The 26,049-nt window shown below is 38.9% G+C and overlaps 3 protein-coding genes and 1 long non-coding RNA gene across 5 annotated transcripts; all 4 read left to right on the top strand.

The window, feature by feature from the left end:
- The first annotated feature begins 811 nt into the window (after positions 1–811).
- On the top strand, positions 812–5,437 carry LOC123960805 (arrestin domain-containing protein 3-like). The gene is made up of 6 exons (XM_046035768.1): positions 812–1,280; positions 2,264–2,321; positions 2,559–2,706; positions 3,525–3,621; positions 4,230–4,486; positions 4,645–5,437. Exons 1-6 carry the CDS (start codon positions 1,025–1,027, stop codon positions 5,248–5,250), a joined length of 1,422 nt encoding a protein of 473 aa, XP_045891724.1. The 5' UTR covers positions 812–1,024; the 3' UTR covers positions 5,251–5,437.
- A 2,278-nt stretch (positions 5,438–7,715) lies between these two features.
- LOC123960519 (arrestin domain-containing protein 3-like) lies at positions 7,716–12,363 on the top strand. The gene is made up of 6 exons (XM_046035309.1): positions 7,716–8,478; positions 8,902–8,959; positions 9,056–9,203; positions 10,484–10,580; positions 10,910–11,166; positions 11,482–12,363. The coding sequence occupies exons 1-6, from the start codon at positions 8,187–8,189 to the stop codon at positions 11,920–11,922; spliced, it is 1,293 nt and encodes a 430-aa protein (XP_045891265.1). The 5' UTR covers positions 7,716–8,186; the 3' UTR covers positions 11,923–12,363.
- Positions 12,364–12,993: 630 nt separating this feature from the next.
- Positions 12,994–17,471, top strand: si:dkey-245n4.2. 2 transcript variants are annotated; one of them, XM_046036061.1, is made up of 6 exons: positions 12,994–13,180; positions 13,865–14,244; positions 14,333–14,486; positions 15,162–15,281; positions 15,624–15,714; positions 16,390–17,471. In XM_046036061.1, the coding sequence occupies exons 1-6, from the start codon at positions 13,075–13,077 to the stop codon at positions 16,586–16,588; spliced, it is 1,050 nt and encodes a 349-aa protein (XP_045892017.1). In that variant the 5' UTR covers positions 12,994–13,074; the 3' UTR covers positions 16,589–17,471. The 2 variants fall into 2 exon arrangements, with proteins under 2 accessions (XP_045892017.1, XP_045892016.1); XM_046036060.1 differs by having other exon boundaries at positions 14,330–14,486.
- A 3,358-nt stretch (positions 17,472–20,829) lies between these two features.
- On the top strand, positions 20,830–23,911 carry LOC123960422. Its single transcript, XR_006822515.1, has 3 exons — positions 20,830–23,021; positions 23,311–23,487; positions 23,857–23,911. It is a non-coding gene; the product is annotated as an uncharacterized LOC123960422 (long non-coding RNA).
- Positions 23,912–26,049: the final 2,138 nt, after the last annotated feature.

Raw genomic sequence — 26,049 nt, 5'->3', positions numbered from 1 at the left:
TGTTCTCGGAAGAGTTGAGTTTTCAAGAGCTTCCTGAAGTTAGAGAGGGACGCCCCTGCTCTGATGGCGTGTGGTAGCTCATTCCACCATCATGGTGTCACAGATGAGAACAGCCAGGACTGGGATTGCTTTGTGTGAAGGGATGGCAGAGCCAGGCGGCGTTCGTTGGAGCAGCGTAGTGGCCGAGAAGGAATGTAAGTTTGTATTATGGAGTTTAGGTAGATGGGTGCGGACCCAGTAGTCACTCTGTATGTAAGCATTAGTGACTTGAATCTGATTCTGGAAGCCACGGGGAGCCAGTGGAGGTCACTGAGTAATGGAGTGACATGAGAAGAAAAGAAATACTTTATAATAAATGTATTAGTTCTAATGGTAAAATTCCACATTCATAAATGCAAATTCAACAGTAAACCAAAAACAAAAAGGCTGTTAAAACTGTCAACACTATGGTCCTCTTTCTTTATATAATATAGACACTCAATCTATAAATATAAAAATATAACAGAATATAATGCTGCAATTTTTGGAAAATGCACATTTGTTTCTTCTACAACTAAATTGCATTGCAAATAAACCTTTCTCAAAGCATTTTCATTTGTTGTCTAACATATAATCAGCCATTTCAAAATGTGGTGGGTACATATGCATAGATGTAATTTTCACTGGTCCCCACCTATGCCTATAAAACAAGTGCTTGTTTAGCCACTTGTGCAGCACGAGATTCCTCATCACCATTTTTCCTATGATTAACCTCCAGGAGGCTCCGTATCGTTATTTTGGAAGGCATACGCTTTTGCACGGAGTGGTCTGCACCTGAGCCCCCAGTTTCTCCTTTGTACATTGGATGGCAGTAGAGGTCTTTGAGCAGACTCTTTTGAGGCGTGTCTTGTCCCACAGTCCAGACGCCATGGGTGCCTTCTTGACGAAATAGCATGCAGTTAAAACGTTTGGAAATCAGCGGGTGGATCGATGATATTGTTTCTTTATTATTTTAACTAGTCTCTACTAACTCTTCTCTACGACAATGTCTGCAATTAAAAGCTTAACGGTGACTTACGACGCGTTGAATGAGTACGGGACGTTTTCTGAGGGAGACACTGTAACTGGAAAAGTGATACTGGCCTTGTCAAAGGAGACCGCCATAGAAAGCCTGTTTGTGAAAGCTAAAGGAGACGCAGATGTGCATTGGACGAAAAGGAACGGCGACCGAACTTACACGTACTCCGCACACAACAGATATTTTAAACTGAAGCAGTTTTTAATCCCAGAGAATACAAAGGGTAGGTGTGGCACGTTTTATTAGTTATGCATGCCATTTCCAAAACCCATTAAGACTGATGCCGCGTTCGAGACCTGTCGGAACTGGGATATTTCCCAGTTGAAACTTCCGACATCAAAGCGTTACAGGTGCATGGTGGTGCATGACGCCGAAAGTGAACGAAAACCATGTCTGACCGTGAAAAAGTGTACACAGTTGCACCCTCAGCAGTGCTTTAGGTGTTAATTAAAAGGATGGCAGTTTAACTGCAACAAATGACACAAGTAGCCCATATGTTACAAGTTAACTGTGTACCCCTCTAGCTACATCAGTTGGTAAGCCTCAAATCAGTCAATGTTGAAGGTTACACTTCCCAATGTTTTGCCATTTTAAACAATAACTTTTATGCAGAGAAGATGACTTTATGAGATTATTTACTGTAGCCAGCTACCTAATGTGCATAACATATTTCTACATTCATGTACATGCAGAACAGGTTTTACTATATGATCATATGTAGGCTATTATTTTAATTTAAATACATGGAAATATACGTTTTGTTGCCTTTTATTTTATGGTTTACCATTTACAGTGTATGCTTCCATGGGCACTGACGTTGTTTTGTGACGTAATTCAGCTGCTACTCGTGAAGTCGGGGTACATATTTTTTCTCCAAGTTCACAAGTAGGAAATAGGACTTCAGGTGGCGTTCCAGGATAGTTTTTCTAGTTGGAGGTCAGAAATTTCCTAGTTCCGAGTTACCTGGAACGCAGCACGACATGTTGTAGGCCCTCTTGATTCCTCACTGATTCACTGTTCGTTTATGCTGTTTTCTCCTTCATTTTTGTCCAGTGATGGAAAAATATTCATAGCTATTAAATACAAACAAGTTGGAGATAAAATCAGCCATTTCACAAAAAAGGTGGGGACATGTCCCCAGGATCCCCAGTGTAAATGATACCTATGCAGTAGTTCGTGTTACCGCTAAATTCCTTTCCCTTTCAGACACTGTACTTCCCCAAGGCACCCATGTCTATGAATTCCATTTTAACATACCACCAGGGTAAGTGACAATTTACCAAAACATAATGTTTGAACTTTCACAATGTAATTGATTAAAACAAACAAGACCAAAATACACAACCAAAAGCTCACTCTTTTGTTAAGTCATTTCAGATTACATAACATTCATTTGCAGGTTCACCGTTACAGACCCAGAAATATTTTTCCCACCCTGCGTAATTTATTATCTACTCTGCCCTTATACAGATTTACTCAATTTGCTGGTTCTCCGTTACAGAAGCATGCCTGCATCCTTCAAGGGGAGTCACGGAAAGATTGTCTACAAGCTGGAAGCCAAGCTGTCCAGGAGTTGGAGGATGGACCATACAGTAGAAAAGGAGATACATTTTGTCTCCAAATCCTTTCCAAACCTTCAGTCCTTGATGGTGCACAAAAATCTCTGATATGTCACTTAACAGAAACTATACCCCCTTTTTAAATCCACAGCTTAGTATGGAAAGATTCAGTTTCCCAATATGATATTACTGGGGGTGCCAACAGTACAATCTTCTTAAATGCAGCACTCTTCATTTTGGGGGTGTAGCAGAATAGAGAAACAGACTTTGAAAAATGAAAAATATTGGTATTACACTGTTCACGCAAAACCCGTTCTAAGTTAACCCTAGTTGCAGCAAGCCATGCAGAGAGTTTATTTTTTTATTTGGTGAAGTTACCTGTCCCACTGCTGCAATATAGAGGAGGTCATAGGCCATTTTCACATAGTAGGAAAAGCACAGTTGTAATTACTTACAATAATAATGGCTGCATTACATTTATGTCAGTTCTGGTGTGCAGCAATCGTAAATAATAATAAGATATTTTATTTGTAATGCACTTTACATTTGAAGCAAATCTCAAAGTGCTACAGGTAAGATCATAAAAGCAAGGTAAAAACATCAGTTGAGGTGGTTCGGGCATCTGATAAGGATGCCTCCTAGGCCTTTGGAGGTATTCGGGACACGACCAACTGGGTGAGACCCCGGGCTCGACACAGAACTCTCTGGCGGGATTACACTTCTCATCTGGCCTGGGAATGCCATGGGATTCCCTAGGAGGAACTGGAAGGGTTTGCTTGGGAGAGTAATGTCTGGAATACCCTGCTTAGGCTGTTGCATCACAACCTGACCCTGGATAAGCGGAAGATATTAGTGTAGTACCTAAATTGTGTAACAAGTTATTGTTTTCCCTGTTTTTTGTTTTTTAGTCACACCAAGCTGGTTCAACAAACAAAGAGATGGGATTTTTCTCAAAAGGAAATGTGCACATGGATGTCATGCTTGACGGCAGGGCTTATGCCCCAGGTAGGAAAATTGCAGATGTTTTTTTTCGGGTGATGACTGCTCATCCAGCATTTTTCACAATACTATTTTAATAAAGCACACCATTATACTATTGACATTATAGTTAATTAATTGTCTTATCCAGCTTTCATACTTTTGCCAACAAAAAATAAATTTAATGCACTGCACAGTCTTTTTCACTACAGCCATTTTTAAATTATTGCAGGAGAAGCACAAGTGTAACAAATAACATCAATAACAGCTGCATTCAATTTAGATTTGTCCATTCCAGTGCCATGTTATTAGGATTATTTCTAGAATTGTGCATGCTGGCTTACACCTATGCTTAAAATGTTAAAATGTCTGCCATGAAAATGTTTTGTTGTCAGTGATGGTTTTTGTAAAGTATGAAAAAAGAATTTAGAGGAGTGCTTTCAAATAACCTTCATGAAGTAATAATTGGGTAGGGTTTAGCATTTCAGCACTGTTCATGTATCGTGAGTAAGTTGTGGCTCAGAGGCACAATGATAAACTGTGTTTATACACATTCGGGAGCACAGTACATTCTCCTGTGTGGCACTTGAATTAGAATTAATGATTAATTAAATATTATGCTGTCCTCTTCATAGGTAAAACCATGTCAATTGTTGCAAAAATCAACAATTCCTCATCCAGTGAGATGACACCCAAATTCAGTCTAATCCAGGATGTCGTGTACCGTGCCAACGGCAATACCAAACATGAGGGCAACGTTATCCACAAAGTGGTTGACCATTGTATTAAACCCCAAACACAGAAGGAGGTTACAGTTGCAATAAATATTCCTTGTGGTCTGATGCAGACAATCCAGAATTGTGACATTATCTCAGTGGAATACCATTTGAAGGTACGTAACAGATTGTCTTTATGGTAAAGCACAGTAAGCTAAGCCCACTGACAGATTTTTTTTTTAAACTGATGACCCATTAATATTGATAAAGATTTTCCTAATTTGTTGATGCTCTCTCACTATTCTATTTTAAAAGAAATAACTTTTTTCCTCAGGTGTACCTGGACATCAGCTTTGCTTCTGATCCAGAGGTCATGTTCCCTGTGATAATTCTTCCTCCTGACTTAGCTCCTGGCCCTCACCATGGTTTGGTTGCAGGTCCCTATCCAGCTGGGGCTGTTGGGGGCCCAAGCTACAGTGACTTCCCTCCCCCTGCAGTGTCTATGGGTCCCTATCCAGTAGGGGCTGTTGGGTACCCAACCAACAGTGCCTTCCCTCCCACTGCAATATCTATGAGTCCTTATCCTGCATCCGCACATTCAGGCAGTTACGAATACCTAGCACCACCACCTGTGTACCCATATACCTCATCGGTGAATACTGGTCCACCAGGTGTGAACCCGGCACACATGAGTGGGTGCTACAGTAACCCAGTGCCACAGCTGCCTTCTCCATATGGTGGTCCATCTCCATTTTCATCTTCTTCATCATCATCTTCTGTTCTTCACCCTCCACCTACTGCCCAAACATTTCACCCACGTCCATGTGCTCCTTCTGCACCAATGATGAACACAGACTTCCTGTCTCAGTCGGAGGAAGCTCCTCCAGCTTATTCAATCCTTTTCCCGTCTTCTGCTACTGAAAAATCTGATCCAAAATAACAGAATGTATGATTGACTAAATTGTGAAGCAAAATACTTATAGTAAAAAATGTGAAGTCTGGTCAGCTAAAAAGTGTCTTTAACACTTTAGGTGTGCATAAAAAGGGCATTGTATACAATATTTACTGTTTGCATGTTAAGAATTGTATACAAAAATAGGGCTTTTGCATTAAATGTTATAGTTGTTTTCTGGTCTTACTCAAACCTTAATCATCAGAGTAGGCCTACACTGTGTATTTTACGTGCCTTGTTCAATTTAAGTGTCCTAGACTGATCATTTTCATCAAGTGTTATAGTTGATACCCACTCTCTCTACCTCGCTCTTCTGTTTGGTGGCTATATAGCAATCAGTTCAGGGGACAAATATTCTCCCCATAATGTCAAGTCTGTTGTGTTTAACACGAGACAGCTAATTCAATGTCTTTCATTACATAATAAGTTTGTTAGGCTACTTAATTTTGTTTTCATTTCAAAGCCAGGATGACTAGGCAGGTGATTATTTGGCAAATAATGTAGTGATCTGATCTCTTTCATCTTATCAAAGATAAACCTATTTCTTTACAAGGTACAGGGAGGTCATACAAGGTAGCTTACAATAAGACAATAATAATCAAACACAGGCTACAGTATAGAGAACACATATATACACACTATGAACAAAACAGACAGATTGAGACAATAGTGCAATGAGCAGAGTGCAAAGGAAGCAGGAGAAAATTATTATTACCATTATTATGTACATGTCGGGAGGTGGATGTGATAAACAGGTGCACGTACACATATAAGCATACATGTACACAGTGTGATGAGTGCAAAGAATGCTGGAATAAATAAGTATTATGTGCAGTGTTATGTACATGAGGTAGGTGGATTTGGTATACAGTATATACAATATGACAATATGAGCAGTAAGAACAGCTCTGAAATAGAGAATGATGAATTAATTAGTAAGTGGTAGCCAGTAAACAGGTGGCAGAGTTACTGGGTTATTGCACAGGAATGGTTCCTGACATTGTGAGTCAGAGTCAGCTGTTCATCAGAGTGATGGCTTGTGGGAAGAAACTGTTCTTGAGTCTGTTGGTTTAGGCATACAGTGGAGCAGGTTGGAACAGGTTGTGTCCAGGGTGAGATGGATCTGATTTTTTCTACAGTCCTGACTGTCCGTTGTAGTCTGTCCCTGTCCTTTTTGGTGGCAGATCCAAACCAGACAGTGGTGGACGTGCAGAGGACAGACTGGAGCGTTTGAAACATAAGCAAAATAAACAGAGCGCAGCACAATACCTTCTGCGGTGCCATTTTACCTTTTACCTTTGACTACCTTCAGGAAGTCAACAAAGTATCAGATGGATTTGCCCTTCGTTTGCTTGTCAGGTGGCCCATTGATCAGGAAATGATTGCGGAAGTTGACACGGGAAAATAAAATATGGAGGCATCCTTTTCACTGTTGCTAAGACAGCATAGGCCAGTGTGACTTTTTAAGCAGAGGTCAGTGACCCTACTTGTTTGAATCCACGTCTGGCTACCATTTTATTTATATGTACAGCAGTCACCCCAGTTTCATCAACATTCCATGTCTTGTGGTCCAAACTCATATTTTAAATAAATGTCAGCTGACCTAGTAATATACCCAACAAGCTGTTTCTCCAAATCAGTGACAAAAATCTTCTGTGGTGTTGTATAACCAACCATTGTGGATGGCATGGCTGTCTCACTTTCAATTTCTTCTCTGGTAATCTTTTAACAGTATCGAGTCAGAAAATAGTAATTTATGTCAAAATCCTTCGCCGCACTCCTGATTGATTTGTTCTGCGACTTCACCTGCCTGACTGACTTCACCATTATGTCAGGTGGTGGGCTGCCATGCTGTGTCTATTGTTGATAATTTCTAACCATTCCTTCCTGCCTTTCTTTCCTTCTTTCCTTCCTTCCTTCCTTTAAAAACACATTTCCTCATTGCAATTACAATTATTATGCTGTTCACTATCTTTGTTGAAACAATGCTATCCATAACACCACACTAAATTAATAACTATAAGTAGTGTGTGTGTGTGTGTGGTATATCTACTACTTCATACAGGGTCATGAAGTAGTGTAGTCCATGCCTGATGCTGTAAACTACACTGTAGCTATAATATTCTAATCATAGTATATATTTTAACACTGTTGTCAGAGCTAATTACACAATATCACAATGTTTTTTGAGCATTTTCTTTGTGTTTGTTAGTACTTGGGCAAGTTGTCACATGTGATGACTTGCCCCAAACTCATTGAGACAACTTCCCCCAAACTGACGTGTGCTAATGTTGGCTAAATCTCAAGGTTAACTCAACATAGCACTTAAGCTAAAGTATCAAAAGACACGTTATTGTCTCCTCTACTTTGTACAAAATTATAACTTTGAACATTCATACCTAACAGAGTTGCATTGCATAAAATGTAAAATACTAATGTTTTACTTTTGAAGCGGAACAATAAGAAAATTGTGCTCACCTCAAATAAGAGTGACCATAACCACATCTTAACAGGAAATTTACCACAGAACAAGAAGACACCAAATAGTGGATATTTAATTTTTGAGATAGAGCCTCTAGTGTTGAAGTTATGAACAGTGTGACAAATTACCCCGCTCTCCCCTATTTCAAGGCAATCTCCCGGCGCACTCTGTGGTTTCACTGTTTTGTTGCATAGCCCTCAAACTTTATTATGAATAATCGTCATACACGGATCCTAGTTTGGGTTGTTCGTCTGACGTCATCCAAGTTGCTGCCAGCCAAACACCCTTTGTACCCGAATTAACCCGTGCAAAATAAGCTGTTATGATACACGGATTGCTTCAAAGTCTGTTGCAATAAATGTTTAACAGCTTCTCGTGACCTCACTCTTCGGGCGGGGCCGCACATTTCAGATAGTCGTCGAGACCTATACGTCAATACTTTATGTTGTGTGGCCACAAGTACGTCCATACATCAAAAATGTCTCCGATAAAGGACTTCAGTCTGACTTATGAAGCTCTCAATGAAGAGGACACCTTTTCTGACGGAGATACTGTAACCGGCACAGTCGCTTTCGCTTTGACAAAAGAGACCAAAGTGAAGAGTCTTTTCGTGAAAGTCAAAGGGGACGCGAACGTGCACTGGACAGAGGGAAGTGGCGATGACGAGAGATCGTACAGTGCGCACAGGAGATACTTCAAACTCAAAGAATACTTAGTTGCAGAAAAGGATAAAGGTAGGCCAAAGTGTGTTTGCTCATCTTAACACTTAAGAATGTGTGTTATTTTAATTTGATAAAATGGAAATATGAAGGCCTATATCATCTTATGGCCTTGTAAATATTAGTATATATTGCTCTTAAGTGACGATTGGTACCTATGGATCTTTGAAACGCCCACTTGCCAGGTGCTGCATTTATTGAAAAGTATACATTGTCCAAATCCATTATTACAAATATATAAAAATGTGGGCACATATAAAACTTTTGTTGCCTATTAGGCCTAAATGAAATTGATTCACACAAGTAAAGTCCCAGAACCACAAGAATATGACAAATTTCATTGATTACTTAATGTAAAGTGCATTAGCTCAGCTATTAAAAGCTCTGTCATTTGCAAGGCCTAAACAGGAAGTGTTAATCATTTTCACTTTTTTTCAGGCGCTGTACTTTCCCAAGGATTTCATTGCTATAAGTTCAGGTTTAATATCCCACAGGGGTAAGTGGGGATTTCTAACATTTACCATTAGCCTACCAACTGTGTCATTGTTTGCTCTAACAAATATTTACATTTTGACCGGTTCTGTCTTTAAAGGGACATGCCGTCATCCTTCAAGGGGTTTCATGGAAAAATTGTCTACACGCTTGAAGCAAAGATGGTCAGGAGCTGGCGGCGGACCTCGGGAGTACAAAAGGAGCTCAATTTTGTGACAAAATCCTTTCCACACCCTGGCCAAGCAATGGTATCTAGGACACAGTGACAGGCTATGTGTTATGAATGTGATACACTATAAACTTTCCAAATGAACCCCTGCTGCCCTTAAGCTGTCTTGGAGCTGGTAAAAAGTAAATATTTAAGATAAGATGTCACATGACTGAAGAGATGGTTGCCTAAAATTGAAAGAATTAAATAGAGGGGTTGGGGGAAAGGCAACAATAAAAAGTTAGGGTTAGCGTAAAAGCTATTATATAAAAAAGGACTGACTAAGGGAGGAAACTAATAACCTGAATAAACAGGAAATGGAGTGCTGTTGAATCCATGTAGACCATCATTTGTTCATACTCTATTCAACTGGAAATCCACATGTGGAAAATGAAAAATTATTAGTTATGTCATAAATCATTCTATGAATCCAACACAAACACAAAAAAACAAATAACGGCTTGTTATTCATAGGCCTACTTCAATTTGAAGTCATAGCCTAAATAGAAAATTTAATTTATTTTGATATTTTGGCCAAGGTGTACAATTTGTTTGACCAGGATGTTATTTGATATTGACGTAAAGCACTTTAAAAACCGGTGTTAAAAGAAGGTGCAAAGTTTTACTTAGCCTAACATTACTTCTTCATATGTTGCACTTAATTATGCAACAAATGCGATGGCACTACCTGATTTAATGTTAAGAATATGAGCTTGAATAAGCCAATGTGTGATTTTCCCCTTTTTATTTTGAAAATTTCACATTTAAAATCTTCACTTGTTTGAACAGATAAACCCTTACAAGAAAAAAGAAGTAGTCTACCTAATGTTACCATGGTGAGTTAGACTGTGCAGCAACTAAGCCCATTTTATATTTGTTTACATTTTGGAAAATTAAGTACGCCAAATTAACTAATAACAGGTCATTTTACTGTGTACCATTTGATGTACTGACAACTGTCCCTGAATTACTTTGATACTGAAGAAATCTTAAAATATGCACGATTCTCTGGCAAGTTGTGATGCGTTCCCATTCCAGTCCCAGTACACACATACAGTGAGTTACACACGGTGTGCTGCAAACTGAGCTTGTGTCATTTATTTCCCCAAATGCTTTGTTGAGATATTACTAATGGAGCATTCATTTTGAGATGTTGAAGAGTTTACTTTTTTTTGTGTTATCCCAAACCAGGGTCACTAAATCCAAAAGTTAATAGCAATACGACAATATTTTCTCCTAGACTTCTCTTAGACTGAATTTCAGCTAAATGAGGCATTGAGTAGCTATTAAAATAATGTCTTTTTGTATGATTTGTTCTAGTGTCCCCAGTCTGGTTCAGTGGATAAAGAGATGGGGGTATTCTCCAAAGGACAGGTCCAAATGTCTGCTACTGTTAACAGAAAGGTTTGCACTCCAGGTAAAGTCACTCTAGTTTACTAGGAACACAACCACAGGAGACATGAAATGAGTGTATTGTCAAATGATATCATATGTTTACAGCTTTGTACATTGTTTCATTACAAAGTTAGATGAAAGTTGTTCAGGTATTAATGAGAGCAGGAAATATCAGGTCAAATATGAAATGTATAGGCCTATGGATATGCTTTATTTACACATTTATAAAGCACATACATACAGTATGTGTACCTACTGTATAATATTTTTTGATTACGTGTGGTGATATAAGGCTTTTCCAGAAAGAAAAACAAAAATGCATATTCAGATGTTCTGATTTGTTTTTAATAGGTGACACTTTATCTGTTGTTGCCAAAATCTGCAACTCCTCGTCCAAAGAAATGAGGCCAAAATTCAGTCTACAGCAGAAAACGGTGTACCGCGCCAGTGGCTCCACTAATACCAGTGACAAAAGTCTTATCAAAATTGTTGGGGACACTATCAAACTGAACTCAGAGGAAACTGTCTCCTGCCAAGTGAAGATTCCTGCCGATGTCATTTACACTCTCAATAATTGTGAAATCCTCTCAGTTGACTATTACCTCAAGGTATGTAATAATGTAATATGCATATATATATATATGGTAATATCAACTTAGAAATGAATCAACAGACGATTCTTGTCTTAAATTTGACGCTTCAACAATCATAGAAATATAAAGCAACATAACAGCACAACAGCATATAAAATGACAGTATAAGATACTGTATTTAAACATTTTACAGTGCAATAACATATGATAATCATCTTTATCTGTCACACAGCACAATCAGCTTAATGAATAGTTCCATAAATGGCAGTTTGATCCAACTAATTTCTGACATAGACCGATTTTACTTCTTGATATGTATCTGTTTCCCAGGTGTATTTGGACATCAAGTTTGCCATTGACCCAAAGGTGGTGTTTCCACTGGTCATCGCTCCTTCTAGCTTTGCTACCCTTCATCCTGGTGAGGCTGTGGGGCCTTACCCAGCTGGGGCCCCAAGTTACAGCGACTTCCCTCCACCTGCCTTCCCTGTTGGACCTTATCCTGTACCCGCAGGCCCAGGTGCTTATGGATACCCAGTACCAGATCCCACTCAACCTGCAAACACAACAAGTGGCTATAATAGTCAGTGGCCACAACAAGCTGCTCCATATGGTTTTCCAACTACAGCTTTCCCATCATCTTCAGTGCAGCATCAAGCCCCTACTGCTCCACCTCTGATTCAGCAGGAAGAAGAACTTCCAACCTATACGTCGCTTTTCCCCCCTTCTCATTATGACACTTTCGGTAGAACTGGGTCAGATCCCAAAAGCTGAGCTTCCAGAAGAACTCAAATAATCTTGAAATACTGACAGATGATGACTGTATTTGCTGTATTACTAAGTATTTATTTTATTATTATTTACTGTATTCGGGCGAATACAGTTAGCCTACTGAAAAATATTTCATATGTACAAAGTGTGTATGAATGAAGTACCAACATGACCTGTGTTCACTTACTTTTAAAATTCAAATGTTTATTCCTACAAGGCACAGCACAGCACACTATTGTATGGCATTAACCTAACTAGTTTCCTTCTCTATGCAAGCTTAAAGTTGACCAAGGTGGAAACCAACGGATATGGTTTTCAGTGATAAACAAAACCATAAATGAGAACAAGTTGCTGTTGCAGACAAAAAGGGGAACTATTTTGTTATTTTTATTGTTGGCTGTGAAATGTTCAATTTATTGAAATAAAAACTGAAATTTCATTCTACAGTTCGAGTATTTCTGAGTCCACTAAATCTGTTTTGATTAAGGCTTTTCACATACTTTATGGTGCATCATGGTAGAGAAAAACATCATGTGACCATGAAGGCCCTAAAAGCTGTCCCATTCCTCACAGTAACGAGCGAGCAATCCTATTCAGCTCGGAACACTGTTTTCTCCTTATAACAGATTTATGCTCTATAAATCTAATTGGTAGTCCATGGAGTTGTAGCAAACTGGTGTAAACACATTTTCTTGCCTGCCATAGTGGTAAACAAGGAGTGTCTATGAGTTGTGTAGGCTACATTAGTTGGGGGAAAAAGCAGATTTTAGTACTAAAAGACAGTAATAGAGTTTGCAAAAGCAAACACATATCAACACAGCATAAACAGTAATCATATCAAAAGGCCCAACAGTCTATGCTAATGACCAGCTAGGTGCAGGTTGGGAGCAGAATGTGCAAGAGTGGAACATTTCAAAGCAACCAAAGTAATTCTTAAGGTTTTTTTTAAATTGATCTTATCTTTGGACAAAATTTGTCTATGACAGTAATAGCATTTCAAATGGGAACTACACTTTGGGAAACCCGGAAGAATAATTTGGAGGAATGCATGGATCCTCCCTTCATCCATCACTGGGTACAGAGGAGGGAGCCAGGTTTCCTGTTTGCAGTTTTGTTCCCGCCCACTTGCACTTTCCTCTGTTTGGGAATATATGCATGCTGTGGTGTCAAGGGAGACCCAAAGTATCTGTGCTTGTCATCGCCATCGCCATGGGAATACGGCTGCCGTGTGTCTATCTGTTTGTTTTATTCATTTTGAACGGTAAGATAAATAGTTAAAGTTGTTCCATTTTGCAAAATCAGCTAAGTTTGAAAATATATGCAGTTTTTAATGGAGTTGGTCATTTGATTTCCAAATCTAAAGTTGAGGACAACGATTCAAAGCCAAAGAAAACTTCCACTAACGTTACTAATGATATAATATAGTTTCATAATGTTGTGCTTCTTGTATTTGTTGGATGGACACTTTCCAAGTCTAAGCTAACGTTAAATTTTACCTGTTTAGTCTAACATAACGTTATGTCTGCAGCATCTTTCATCAGACGTTAGCTAGCTGTTAGCCAAACGCAGGGTTAACACTACTGAAACCCTTTTAAATAGTTTCTGTATCGTACTAAGATAAAAATTGCCGTGTGCTGCTTCAGTTTTATACCGACTGGTGTACGCTAAGTATCGCGAGACACTACCGTCGACGATTTGAAACCACTTATAGTAGTGATATTTTCTGACGTTTGACTAAAAAGCTTATTTTTGACATCTCTTTAATGGAATTTGGCTTATCATTCACCTATTGGGACCATTGTTCTCATGTATTCTGGTTAAGACTCCTAATTTTACAACTTCATACCTAGTTCCTCCCTTATCTAGCAACAATGGCTTGACTAAGATATTTATATAACAATGAGTTAAGATTCAAGCTTGGACCTTTCTTATGTCCCCTCCACAGAGACGTCTGGCTTTAAGATTCAGAACAAGCTGCTGGGTAAATGTTTGCAGGTGCAGGAAGGAACCTTGGGAATTAGAGTGTCTCTGGGTGATTGCAGCACATATTCGGCCTTACAGGAATGGCGTTGGCTCCCAGAGAGCCAGGCTCTCAGAAGTCACCATACCGGGGAGTGTCTGACTGCACCGGCAGAGCAGTATGCAGGCGTCCACATGCAGCCTTGCATCTTTCAGGCTGAAAGTGACACGACTGGTGCTGAAGTGGGAAGCAGTCAGGCGTGGTCCTGTTCCAAGAAAGGCCACCTCACATTAATAGGGAGGGGGCTGCACCTTAGCGCCAGACAAGAGTCCACTTTGGTTTTCCTTTCAAGGGAGCATAAGCAGGTAATAATATTTTAGAGAAGGAACAGAAGGAACTTATAACAGTAAGTCTTTAAAATGTCTAATGTTAGCTTCTTTTGGCTACAAGCAGGGCAGCAGGTGGCGGACACTTGACAACCAGACATTGTGTGATGGGAGAGGCAGCAAACATAACCAACACCAACCTCCCCATTATCTGTGGAAATCGTTGGAACCTGGGAATTTTCCAAGTGCCACCTCTGATGTACTCAGACATGCTGAACCATGTAAGGACCTAAAAGTGTCTTCCTACAGAATGTGACTCTGAAAAACAATAACATAAATGTCCTTAAACCCGCTTTAATTACAAATGTTATCAGCATCTGACATTAGTGTTAATCATTTTTCAAATCATATTATGAGTTTTCAGGGTGATTTCCTCCTTTCCAGCCAGCTAGTGTTACTAGTTCAAGCCAGTGGATTAAAAATGGTAATTTGCAGAGAATTGAAACTGGCTTTAGAAGCTGTGTCAGAATCAGAAATCAGAATGCAAACAAGTAAAAATAGACGTCATGAAAAAGATAATGAATGTGTTCATTTTTTGTCCATTGAAATGGTTGTTTTTCAGCAGCTGATCATTGAAGTTTGAATGTTTTGATTTCTTTAAATGCACCACCAAGGAGCCTTTATACATATCCTTCTTCCCATTCACTGTAATGTGTTACCTCTGTCAAGAATGTTCCAGAAACCTTTGTAAGTTGATTTTACACCATAGTGAAACTTATTCTTCTGGATGATAATTGGCATTAAAATTGAATTTGTGCAAACTATAGTTTGTGAGCTTAAACACATATGTTCATTGTGATATGTTTGTGTAAAAAATCCAACCTGTGATGTTGCAGTTTTGGTAGTCAATTCTAGTTGACTTGTTCTTGACTTGTTTATTTTTTCTCCACTTTTAGTTGAAGATATAATTGCCAATGAGGTCACAGAAACATATCCTGTAATAGATGAGCCTCTTTTGTCCCTGAGCACCAAATCCCCTGCCGATCCCACCATGATTTTCTTAAGTATGGACTATGGTAAGTTTGGTATAATGTAATCAATAAATGATTGAGTGTATGTGCAGTTTTATCAGTGGAAATGTTTGATTCCACAATACTGTACGCATGTTGACATAGAAGCCGTAACAGTGTGGTTACTTTTCCACCACTAGGTGGAGATATATGAATGATAAATACAGAGCAAAGTTTATGATGGGTGTGTTGTAATGTTTGTAAAGGCTTTTATTTGCAGGTCCAGAGTCTTGGCAGAAATTAAACAATTGCATGAATAAGAGTCATATCGTAGAAAGCGATAAATAAGAGTTGAAATGACGTGTAAATGAGTGATGTATTGCTTGGTCTGTATATGCATGTGTATAGGGATGGGCTGGAAGATAACCATGCTGGTATTAAGCTCTTTGGCTCTGGTCCTGGGGACTGTGATTCTTATCCTCAATGTTTACTCCAATAAGTGAGTGCCTAAACACACACACACACACACACCACACACCACACACCACACACAAAAGTTGACATTTTTATTTATATAGATTTACATTTGAACATTGGGTTACGCTGGTCATTAGTAATTAATAAGTGTATGAATTAATTGGTTAACATAAATTATTAGTTTGCTTATCAGTTAATCATATATATGGTAAAATAGCCAAAGTTTGACTGGTAGCAGCTTCTCTAAGGCAGTGATTTGTTTGTTTTTCAATTCATTGTAAATTGCATTGTATACATTTTGAGTTTTTTGAGTCTGAATAAGTAATACATTTTAATAAGACCCCCTTTAGTCTCTGGTAATTTGCAATTTGACAGCATTTTTGACATTTCAGAGGAACTAATTATTTGAAACACAAAGCATGAGCATACTGAAAAGACATAACAATCTGCCTACCTAACCTGCATTGTGCAGCTGACCTGCCTTATAGGCAGATAACAGCCTACTCGTATGAGACCCACATCCAAAAACCAGAACCAATAAAAATCTGCTTTAATCTATTGTTAACAGCATTAATTTCACTCTGTTTTTAAAAAAAAAATGGATGAAGATAAAGGGCAAAACATGAATGAGCACTGGTAAAAAGCGAAATGCTGGATGTCCACCCACTTTCTATCTTTGTCTGTCTTGCTGTGCCAGAAGGAAGAAGGTGGTGTGTGTTTTGAAGTCATACGCTCCGAGGCCAGAGGTGAGTATTCCCGGGTCCCCGGTGCCCAGTGAAAGAGCCCCGCTGACGGAGCATGCCATGCGCCTCCCACACTCCACCCCTACTTTACAACGAGGAGAAATCTTGATTGAGTGGAAGGATGGCACTGTTACTCCACTTTATGAGGCCTGAAGATTGTACTGTTTATGTAGATTTGGACATGGGTGTGTTTGTGCATGCACACATGGTTTCTTGTGCAAGGTTATGCATGTAGTCTTCTGAATGTGTCTGAAGGAAGGGGAATGATAAAAACAAACGGTGAAGTACGTTTTCTGTTGTTTCAGACTGTTTTCATCAAAATACTAGACTATTTCATAAAATGGAAAGTTCATGGATCAATTTCAGATAGTTTCTGGGAGGCTTAGCTGCCACAGGAAGATAAAAGCTGTTGTGAAGCTTCCAGAATAGAAAAGGCTGAGTATGAGCTGGACTATACTATGAAAATACTGAGTCCTGACCTTTGGCGTTGGAGCTTTGAGGGATTGCTTGTTGGCTGAAAAGACTGTAAAATTTATGTTTAAGCATTTAGACAGTGTTCATAAACCTATTATGAGTACCATTTAAGAGCTTAACAAAGCAACCTTTAGTTGGATAAATACTTGGAAACTAAACTTTGTTTGCCTTGGCTTAAATAGAAACTTGTTCTTCCTTGATGTCATACACTAAATTTTTTTCAAAATTTTTGACACAGTCTGTCAATTAACATTTTGCACCAGACACTCACACCCTTAATATTAGGAGTAATCGCTATTTTAGGGAAATATAATTACTTTTGTGTTACAGATTTTTTGAAACACTTCTTAATGAAAAAAAAATTCAGAACATAATTCTGTATTATTTAGGTTAGGTCCCATATCAAAACTTTATAGACTAGTTTAGATGTTTCAGAAGATGATCTTGACCTTGTTTACATAGGAAATGTTAATAGTCTGGCAGAGTATAAGCACTACTGTTTATTTTGAAATGCACTTGCATTTGATACTGACATTAAATAAACTTTGATTTATTCAAATTAGTTGGTAGAGTGTGCTTGTAACTTTGACTTGAGCTTAACAGCTCAGAATAGACCTTGGAAACAGCAGTTCACAAACCACTCAAGGGCCATTTACTTCTCCTCAGGGTCCCACAGCTGTCCCAAATTGTACTTTCAACGGTCTCAGACTTAACAACCATTGTCCCAAATTGAAGTTCTCTTTTTTTTCATTCTACATAATAAATGTAGATTAATAATTCTAATAATAATTCTATTATTTTGAGCACTTTTGGGACTTCTTATAGGTAGGTAGGTTATAGAGTGAAACTGAGTTTTGAAACTCCCTTCTTCTACATAGAAGACAAGATACATTCATACAGAGTCAATTATAAAAATGGTAAACATAAATAAACTATAATTAATGGAGTAGTGCTGAGGATGAATTAGAGTTTAAGAGTCTGATAACTTGGGAGAAAGCAGAAACTACGGGAGATGGGTACCAATGATCTGAGCAGTTTTAATCACCCACTGCAGAGCCCTCCGGTCCTGGGCCATGCACATCCTATGCTAGTTTGATGTTTCCAGTCAAGATGCTTTCTATTGCTCCTCTGTAAAAGCGGACAAGAACTTGGCATGGAAATTTGGCCTTCTTAAGGTTCCTCAAGAAATATAGTTGTTTCTGAGCGTTCTTCACCAGTGTGGAGATGTGAGATGACCATGTCAGGTTCTCTGTGATGCTGATTCCCAGGAACCTGAAACCTGTTCACCTGCTCCACCTCAGCTCCACTGATGTAGACAGGAGCGTGTGTCATTATCTCCTTCTTCCTAAAATCAACGATCAGCTCCTTTAGTTTTGCTGACGTTGAGCAGTAGGTTGGACTCTCTACAAGATTATGAATTTCCTCCCGATATGAAGTCACGTTGTTTGAAATCTGGCTGATGATGGTGGTGTCATCCACAAACTTTACAACAGAGTTCTCTCCATGTCGGGGGATGCAGTCATGAGTTTACAGCATGAACATTATTATCCTTTCCTTTAGTTTTCACTGTGAAGATCATCTGATAGGGTTGAAAGCTTCAGAACCAGCTCCAGTGGAGATTGAAAACAATCATTGACTTTTTTTGCATTTGTATGTGGCAACCTGGAAGACCACCAATTTGTGGTAAATGTATTTTTTTAACCGCGAACTAGCTAATAAAATGGAATATATATATATATATAATTAGTTTTTATGACTACATACTAACATTATGTAAAGCTTATGTTATTCAGTATTGAGCAACCCCTTTCCCATGATTATAATTAAGTATTATAAGTATAAGTATTATCCTGAGTGAGGTTGAATAGGATTGATTGCTGAAAGGCAACATTTATAGTAATTACTTCAGACATTGTATAGAGATGGAGTAATCCCCGATATGTTGATACAAGTTGATGAGTGTTTCAGAGATCGTGGTATTTCCCTGTGGCACGGAAACTTCCCAGCAGGAGGAGTCTGTTTACAACAGAAAATCAAAGGCTGTTTTACTGGTTTTTGGGAGGGCCAAGGTGTTTTTGAGCAGGTAAATATGATCTCTCCGTCATTTTTGAGCAGATTTGTGTTTGAACACTGCTAGAAATAAAGAATGTAAAACTTGCATTTGCAACCATGGCCATTGCCTCTGTTATATGTACTTTTAATGAACATTTTGTATTTTAACACTAAACCCCTCTACCCTGCTGGTATCGTGTATACTAATGAGACGGCACAAAGCTTAAACAACAGTACACAGCACCCTAAAAATGACATGGCATCCCACACCCTTCCTAACCACATCCACATGCTGGATGAGAAAAATACAGGTTATTTTCTGTTTTTTTTTTTTTTTTTTTTGTAAACTATACATTTTGTCCAATTTTAATTACTTTTTATTGTGGAGCTTCCACACAGAAAACAATGCAGTCCATGTTTGGAAAGTGAAAAGTTTTCTGTTTTGTTTTGGCTCTGTACTCCAGTACATTGTATTTGAAATAAAACAATGCCTATAAGGGGAAAGTGCTGACTTTCAGCTTGACTATAATTTGAGGGTGTCTACATACACATTAGGTGAATAGTGTAGGAATCGTAACCCTATCATTGTCCTCCTGCATTGCACTGGACTATACTGTGCTCGTCCAATGTGGATCACCCTCAGATACCCTTGAAGCTGAAAGTCAGCATTTCAACATTGTCATTGTTTCAGTTCAAATGTAGTGTGCTGGAGTACTGAGGGCAGGCTCGGCTGTGCATGCACAGACCTGTCTGCTTGCAGGTGAAGCAAAAGAGGGTGGGAGTGACACCTGTATGAATAAGAGGAATGTGAGAGAGGACTGTCAATACCAGTTTCACAGTCTCCCTACAATGGATTCTTCAGATCAGTGCATTTGCAAACCATTCTGATAAACCGTTTTTATGATGTTTCTGTTTTTCAAGTAGCATTGATGAAGGGATCTATGCTCTAAACTTGTAGAATAGAAAAGGATTCTATTGTCCACTGTCTGAAAAAGGCAACGTTAATGTTTAATTTCACTTGCTCAGTCGGGCAAGTGGGTCAGAAATCTACTCGACCCCCCCCTCAAATAGCAACAATACTAAAGTTAATTTTCATGTGTTAATCTTTATAAACACTAAAGTAAATTAATCAGAACAAGGACACAGTGTATCATAGATGTGAAGCAACAAACATTCTTGCATATTGAAAATGGTATGACCGTTCCCCCTCCTTCTGCCCAGAGATGGACTGGTTAACTGTGAGTGATAAATTATCATAAACTTTGTCTTTATCTTTCTGTCAGAGTATGGATGGGCATTGTTAGGATTTTATTGATACTGGTGCTCTTGTGTGTAGTGCTTATCATTTGGTTCTTTATCGATACTCTTATCAGTTAATTTTCATTACTAAAATATATTATTTTAAATTCTGAACAGGATTAGGATTGAATCATTTAAATATAACTAAATGTTGTTTCTAGAGCAGCAACAGTAATCTTTACAGCAGCAAAGTCACTATATAAACGCAATAATGTCTCACTGGAAACAAATCTAAAATGTCAATAAAATCATGTTCCTGACATCAAAATAATGAAGTAAAGTTGAGAAAGAATGAAGAACTCAGACATCAGTCATCCAATGAAGGTCAAAGACAACAGGACTGGACTGTTGAAGATACTAGAAGATGTTTCATCCCTCATCCAAGAGACTTCTTCAGTTCTGACTGACTTGTAGGGAAACTCAGCTATTTAACCTCTGGGATCGTTAGCTAGGATCCTTGATACCGCTGGTTCGTCAGTGCTCCTGGCTGTGGTAACGACAGTCGTCATGATCAATTGAGCCACCCATGGCCAAGTCTGAACGACCATCGTTGGCATCGTCACCTGAGAAAATGCTTGTTTAGTTTCCTGGGAAGTGACTGAAAGGACAGCATTGTAAGTGGGGGATAAACGTCTTCTATTATCTTCTACCATGTCCAGTTGCCCTTGACCTCAGCCTTTGTTGGATAACTATGACCTGGATGACTGAGAACCTTCACAGACATCAGTCGGTATCAATTCTTCCTCCTGTCCTCCTCCCTGTGCTGCTGATGTGATTCACTGCCTGCAGGTACTGCTAATAAAGAGGGGAGGGGTTGGTTTGTCTCTACCAGCAACAAAGTTTACAAGAATGTGGCAATTTTTAAGGTATGCGGCAAACTAAGCAAAACAGTTTGCAAAATATTTTGTAGAGACAAAATACCATCAAAAGACAAGTAGTGTAAAAACCTAAAAACACAATATGAAACATAAGGTAGACCAGATCTTGCTGATCAAGTTTAAGACCTAAAAATGCTTATTGTAGTTGAAGGAAAATACTTTTATAGATGAGGTGTTTGATTCTAATAACCAAAATATCCCTGCTATCTTTTATGTTTTGAGAGAAGTGCACAATTGCCAGTAGTATATAGTTCTGTTGGCAGAACAGTAGCTCCTCGGGGAGCCTGAACGCTGTAAAAGTAATCACAGTCATATCCTGCTCATCCCTAAGCTTCACAGATTTACTACATAAGACAGTTACCAGATGAAGCAAATCCATGTGGCCACCTTGACCTTCACATGACCTGTCAGAAAAGTAGATTGTGTCGAACTACACAAATACCATTCAGTAGGTGAGAAAAAGTAAAAAGCCCTTTGAATTGTGAAGTGGTGTGGACAACATTTTAGTTGAGACTTGGATTGAAGGGGAAAGAAGGAACTAAAGCAACAATAAACAGATGTGTTTTAGGGACCCTAGATTTGTGAGCCTCCTCTATTTCCTTCAGGGCATTTCACAATGCTGACTCTTCAATTGAATTCCAAATTCCAGAAAGAAACATGCAAACTTCTTGTGAGCATGTTTCGTTAAATCTGTTTTTATCACATTAATTGATTGACTCTCACAGGATAAAGGAAACAATATAGGTATCAAAAATAACACTGTGTTGTGGATGTCACAAAAACCTTAGCATTTTGTTCAACCACTAACTAACTCAAAAAAGCCTTACATTTCTGTTGGATGTGTGTTTTTGCTTGACATTTTGCATGCATTATTATGATGGATAGTTGATGCTATCTATGCAAAAAAGTTTTTTTCTTGCCTAACTTTTTACCAAATTTCATGAAATGCAGCTTTTTGTTTGGCGCTTGGAGCAAATGATTTCAATGCTTTTTTGACAGGGTGCTTTTGTATGTGCACTTTGACTGACCTGAAATTTGGAAATGTTTGTCTGCAGTCTCAGACTTGTTGGTAGCTGCAGGCAATCCAAAGACAATTGTAAGGGACTTTTCATTATTTATCAGAGGAGCGGGTGTGGCTGGGGTGTGACCTTTATTATTTAGACCCTCCCCAGAGCTACATATATTTTTCCTTAAGCCTCCCTGATGACTGAGGGATAATCTATGACTCACCCCTCACCATAAATAACCATATTTATTATATTCACATGTTAGCTAGTATTGGAGAAAATAAAAAGCAAAGGCTGCCCTTTTCCAACCAAAATTAATTAATTTAATAGCAAACAGTGACTCTTAAACCTTAGACCTTTGACCCCTTTCCCCCTGGAAAAAAGCTAACTACCCGCTTTACTGTGTTCTCTCCTATTGCACTGCAAAGGTTAGCCAAGACAATTGAAAGTTAGTTAGTTACTAACTTTCAAAACTGAGTGAGAGGTATCACAATAAAACAAACAGCTATTTCTTAAGCAAAATGCAAATCCTTCTTACACATTACACAAGCTGTGTGTGCACTTATAGGTTCATGAGAGCCAAGAGGTGGAACTACCTAGTGGCTGGCCACCTGAGAGGGCACCTTCTTGTCACTTAAAGCAGCCACGTCCTTAAATATGCATAACTTTAAGCCTTAAAGGCAGGGTAGGTAGGTAGGTTTGAGAAACTAGCCAGAAACTGCTTGATTTTTGAAAGTATCCAACAGAGAAACTCCCACCCCCTCCCTTCTGGGCTCCTTCCAAAGCCACGCCCCCAAAATACGTGAACGCACGTTGCCGACACCGCAGGAGGACGAGGACAGTGTGAGGAGCGGAGAGCAGGGGCTCACATCAGGTGTAAGAAAACATCTAACTTTATTATTATGAAAATAAACAACTAACCCGGCTGTTAATACTCACTATCAAGCTAGCATGTTATTATTGGATAGGTTTAAAAAGACCGAGTTTTAATCAGTAACGAGCTGGCTAGCTAACTGTTAGCAACAGGTAGAGGTGCTAACAGCTGCGGTAACATTGGGCAAAGCTAAAAACAGGCTGATACACATTTTCCCGTTTCCATCAGTTACACTACAGGAACGTGTATTTCGTGTTAGACTCATAACTTGTACGTTGTTTTGCATGTTAGAGCTTCCATGGTGACAGCATTATTGTGTCTGATGAGGACTGCACCCCAGAGCCCAGCACAGACCGGGACAGGACCGGGGTCCGAGGACGCAGGACGGAGAGGACGAGGTGCAAGCCAAGAAGCGCATCTTCTAGGACCTGCGTCGAGCTTCACACTCCAGCAACAGCATATTAACAGGTATATCTATACATATATATTTTAATATTAGACTATTATCTCCCAGTGTGCTTGTCTCAAAGTTTCTCTGGTGTTTCCCCCTAAGTCCTTTGACTGTCAAAAATAAAGTGCTTTATAAATGTAATCCATCACTATTGTTATTACTTTTTTATTATCGTTTACTGATTACAACAACTAACTACAGCTCTGCTTCAGCCATCGGCTCATCTGTGTCATGTACATTGACCTGGTGTGTAATGTGGAAGAAGTCCTGTTAGAGAACAACAATCCCTTGTTCAATAAAAATATCTGATGATGTTGATGAATGTTCTGTCCTATTACACCGATCTTTCCAGTTTGGGGTTCTAACAACTATATATTCCTTTACAGGCCAGAATCTGAGGACTGTGGACAACATCCAGACTACAGTGTTTCCATGCACCACACAAGGCTGACCTTCCAGACCCAGGACAGAGTAACAGACAGTTCAGTCAGGCAGCATACAGACAGTTTGTAGTGTGGCAATGTGGAACACTTGGTCACAGAGTCGTGATACTAAGTTGCTGTTTCTGGAAGATATGCAACTGTTCTCCTGATCCACCAGGACAATACAGAGGTTTAATCCTAGCAGGGTGTAAGATGTAATGTCACCAACTGCAACACAAATAAGTCCCTCCACTGTGTGAATGAATACCTGTACATTGTTTTCTTTTTATGCCCAGGAGGGTAGAGAAAATACAAAGATATTTTTCCCTGTTCTGGATAATATTTTCATTCATTTTTAAATAAAACATTGAAAATGATAAATGCCTTTTATTTACACTTGCAGCATAAACAATCAAGCAACTACATTTGTGTCTTATGTCTGAAATGACATCCAAATGTGGTATAACAATTGTTTATTGTTATTATATACTATCTTGACTTGATTATGAAGCTGTGGAGATGATTAAATATATCACAGTCACCTCTCTGACATGATTACCACATTTCAAAACCAACCATATTACTTTTTGTTTTATATTTTGCTGTATCTAGCAACACAGTTGGGGAAGGGACACCTCACTGAACCCCATGACGACAGGGATCATCAGGTCTCCTGGTTCTGCTTCTATGCATCTCCTCAGTAGTAGACAACCGGAGGAGGAGGATGGCACTCTGGAGGTCTACGATGTAACTGTAGTCCTTCTCCACCTTCAATGAGTACAAGCTCCACTTCCTGGACTTTTTGTTGTACACCTTGCTGTACCTGATAATACAGAAAGGAGGATCAGCTTAGTGAAAATACATTGTTCTCTTATAGAGTAATTAGTAAACTATTTCCACATAAAATGCAATCAATAACAATAAATCAGCACCATCTATCTGTATTCCTCATAATGTTTAATATTTTTTGACTCATCACTTATAAATGTAGAGTAAAATGCACAAGAGTACTCATAAAGCAACACTGTGTCATCAGCTTTTGTCCTGGCTGATCTGTGGACCCGGTGGTTGTAATCCAGGCCAGCCAGCATGGTCCGATCAGTGTACATTGTCTTACCTTATATTAGCACCTACAGCTAGATATAATTCATCATCTCTACTCTGGCTCCTACACCAGCCTGCACTCGGAGCTACCGTTAGCTGTATGCTAAGTAGATAGCTACGTTTGCTAGCGATGAAAGTAACAAATTATAACAATAATAGTAATAATCCTTTTTTGTAGAGCACTTTTCAAAAACAAGTTACAAAGTGCTTTAACAAGTGTAAAGAATAATACAAAAAACAAGATAAGAGCATGAAAACATTGAAAAGACTAAAATACAGATTAATATAAAATTAGTAAAAATACAATAAAATAAAAGGGATAAAATAAAGTCAAATAAGATCGGGAAAGGCTCTCCTATAAAAGTATGTTTTAAGAAGGGACTTAAAAGAGTTCACTGACTCAGCCGACCTGATTTCCTCGGGCAGGCTGTTCCAGAGCCTCGGGGCCCTGACTGCAAACGCTCTGTCCCCTTTAGTTTTCAGTCGAGACTCTGGAACAGACAACAGACCTCTGCCCGAGGATCTCAAGGTGCGTGCTGGTGTGTATGGGACTAAAAGGTCAGAAATATAACAAGGTGAGAGGCCATGAAGAGCTTTAAAAGTGATCAATAGAATTTTAAAGTCAATTCTAAAACATACTGGGAGCCAGTGTAATGAAGCTAAAATAGGAGTAATGTGGTCATATTTCTTTGTTCTGGTTAAAAGCCTGGCAGCTGAGTTCTGGACAGTCTGGAGTCGATCAATAGATTTTTGGGTTAAACAGGTGAAATGGCTGTTGCAATAATCCAGGCGTGATGAGATGAAGGCGTGTAAAATGGTCTCGGTGTCCTTAAAAGTTAACATAGATCGAATTTTAGCTATATTTCTAAGTTGATAAAAACATGATTGAACAAGCTTTGTGGTGTGCTACTCAAAATTTAAATTACTATCAAACCAAACACCAAGGTTCTTTGCCACAGGCTTAATGTGATTTACTAGGGAACCAGCAGATGGCAGTATTTGATTTGCCATCTGCTGAGACCCGATGACCAGGATTTCTGTTTTGTCTGAGTT

This window comes from Micropterus dolomieu, linkage group LG21, assembly GCF_021292245.1.
Source record: "Micropterus dolomieu isolate WLL.071019.BEF.003 ecotype Adirondacks linkage group LG21, ASM2129224v1, whole genome shotgun sequence".
NCBI classification, from domain to species: domain Eukaryota; kingdom Metazoa; phylum Chordata; class Actinopteri; order Centrarchiformes; family Centrarchidae; genus Micropterus; species Micropterus dolomieu.
This window is presented reverse-complemented; position numbering and strand designations above follow the sequence as displayed.

Excerpts from the sequence above, each read along its gene's own strand:
- LOC123960805 (XM_046035768.1), top strand. The coding sequence starts at position 1,025 with ATGTCTGCAATTAAAAGCTTAACGGTGACTTACGACGCGTTGAATGAG. Across the intron at positions 2,322-2,558 it reads CATTTTAACATACCACCAGG|AAGCATGCCTGCATCCTTCA; the intron begins GTAAGTGACAAT and ends TCTCCGTTACAG. Across the intron at positions 3,622-4,229 it reads CGGCAGGGCTTATGCCCCAG|GTAAAACCATGTCAATTGTT; the intron begins GTAGGAAAATTG and ends TCCTCTTCATAG.
- LOC123960519 (XM_046035309.1), top strand. The coding sequence starts at position 8,187 with ATGTTGTGTGGCCACAAGTACGTCCATACATCAAAAATGTCTCCGATA. Across the intron at positions 8,960-9,055 it reads AGGTTTAATATCCCACAGGG|GGACATGCCGTCATCCTTCA; the intron begins GTAAGTGGGGAT and ends CTGTCTTTAAAG. Across the intron at positions 9,204-10,483 it reads CACACCCTGGCCAAGCAATG|TGTCCCCAGTCTGGTTCAGT; the intron begins GTATCTAGGACA and ends GATTTGTTCTAG.
- si:dkey-245n4.2 (XM_046036060.1), top strand. The coding sequence starts at position 13,075 with ATGCTGTGGTGTCAAGGGAGACCCAAAGTATCTGTGCTTGTCATCGCC. Across the intron at positions 14,245-14,329 it reads TTTCAAGGGAGCATAAGCAG|CAGGGCAGCAGGTGGCGGAC; the intron begins GTAATAATATTT and ends TTTGGCTACAAG. Across the intron at positions 15,715-16,389 it reads CTCAATGTTTACTCCAATAA|AAGGAAGAAGGTGGTGTGTG; the intron begins GTGAGTGCCTAA and ends TTGCTGTGCCAG.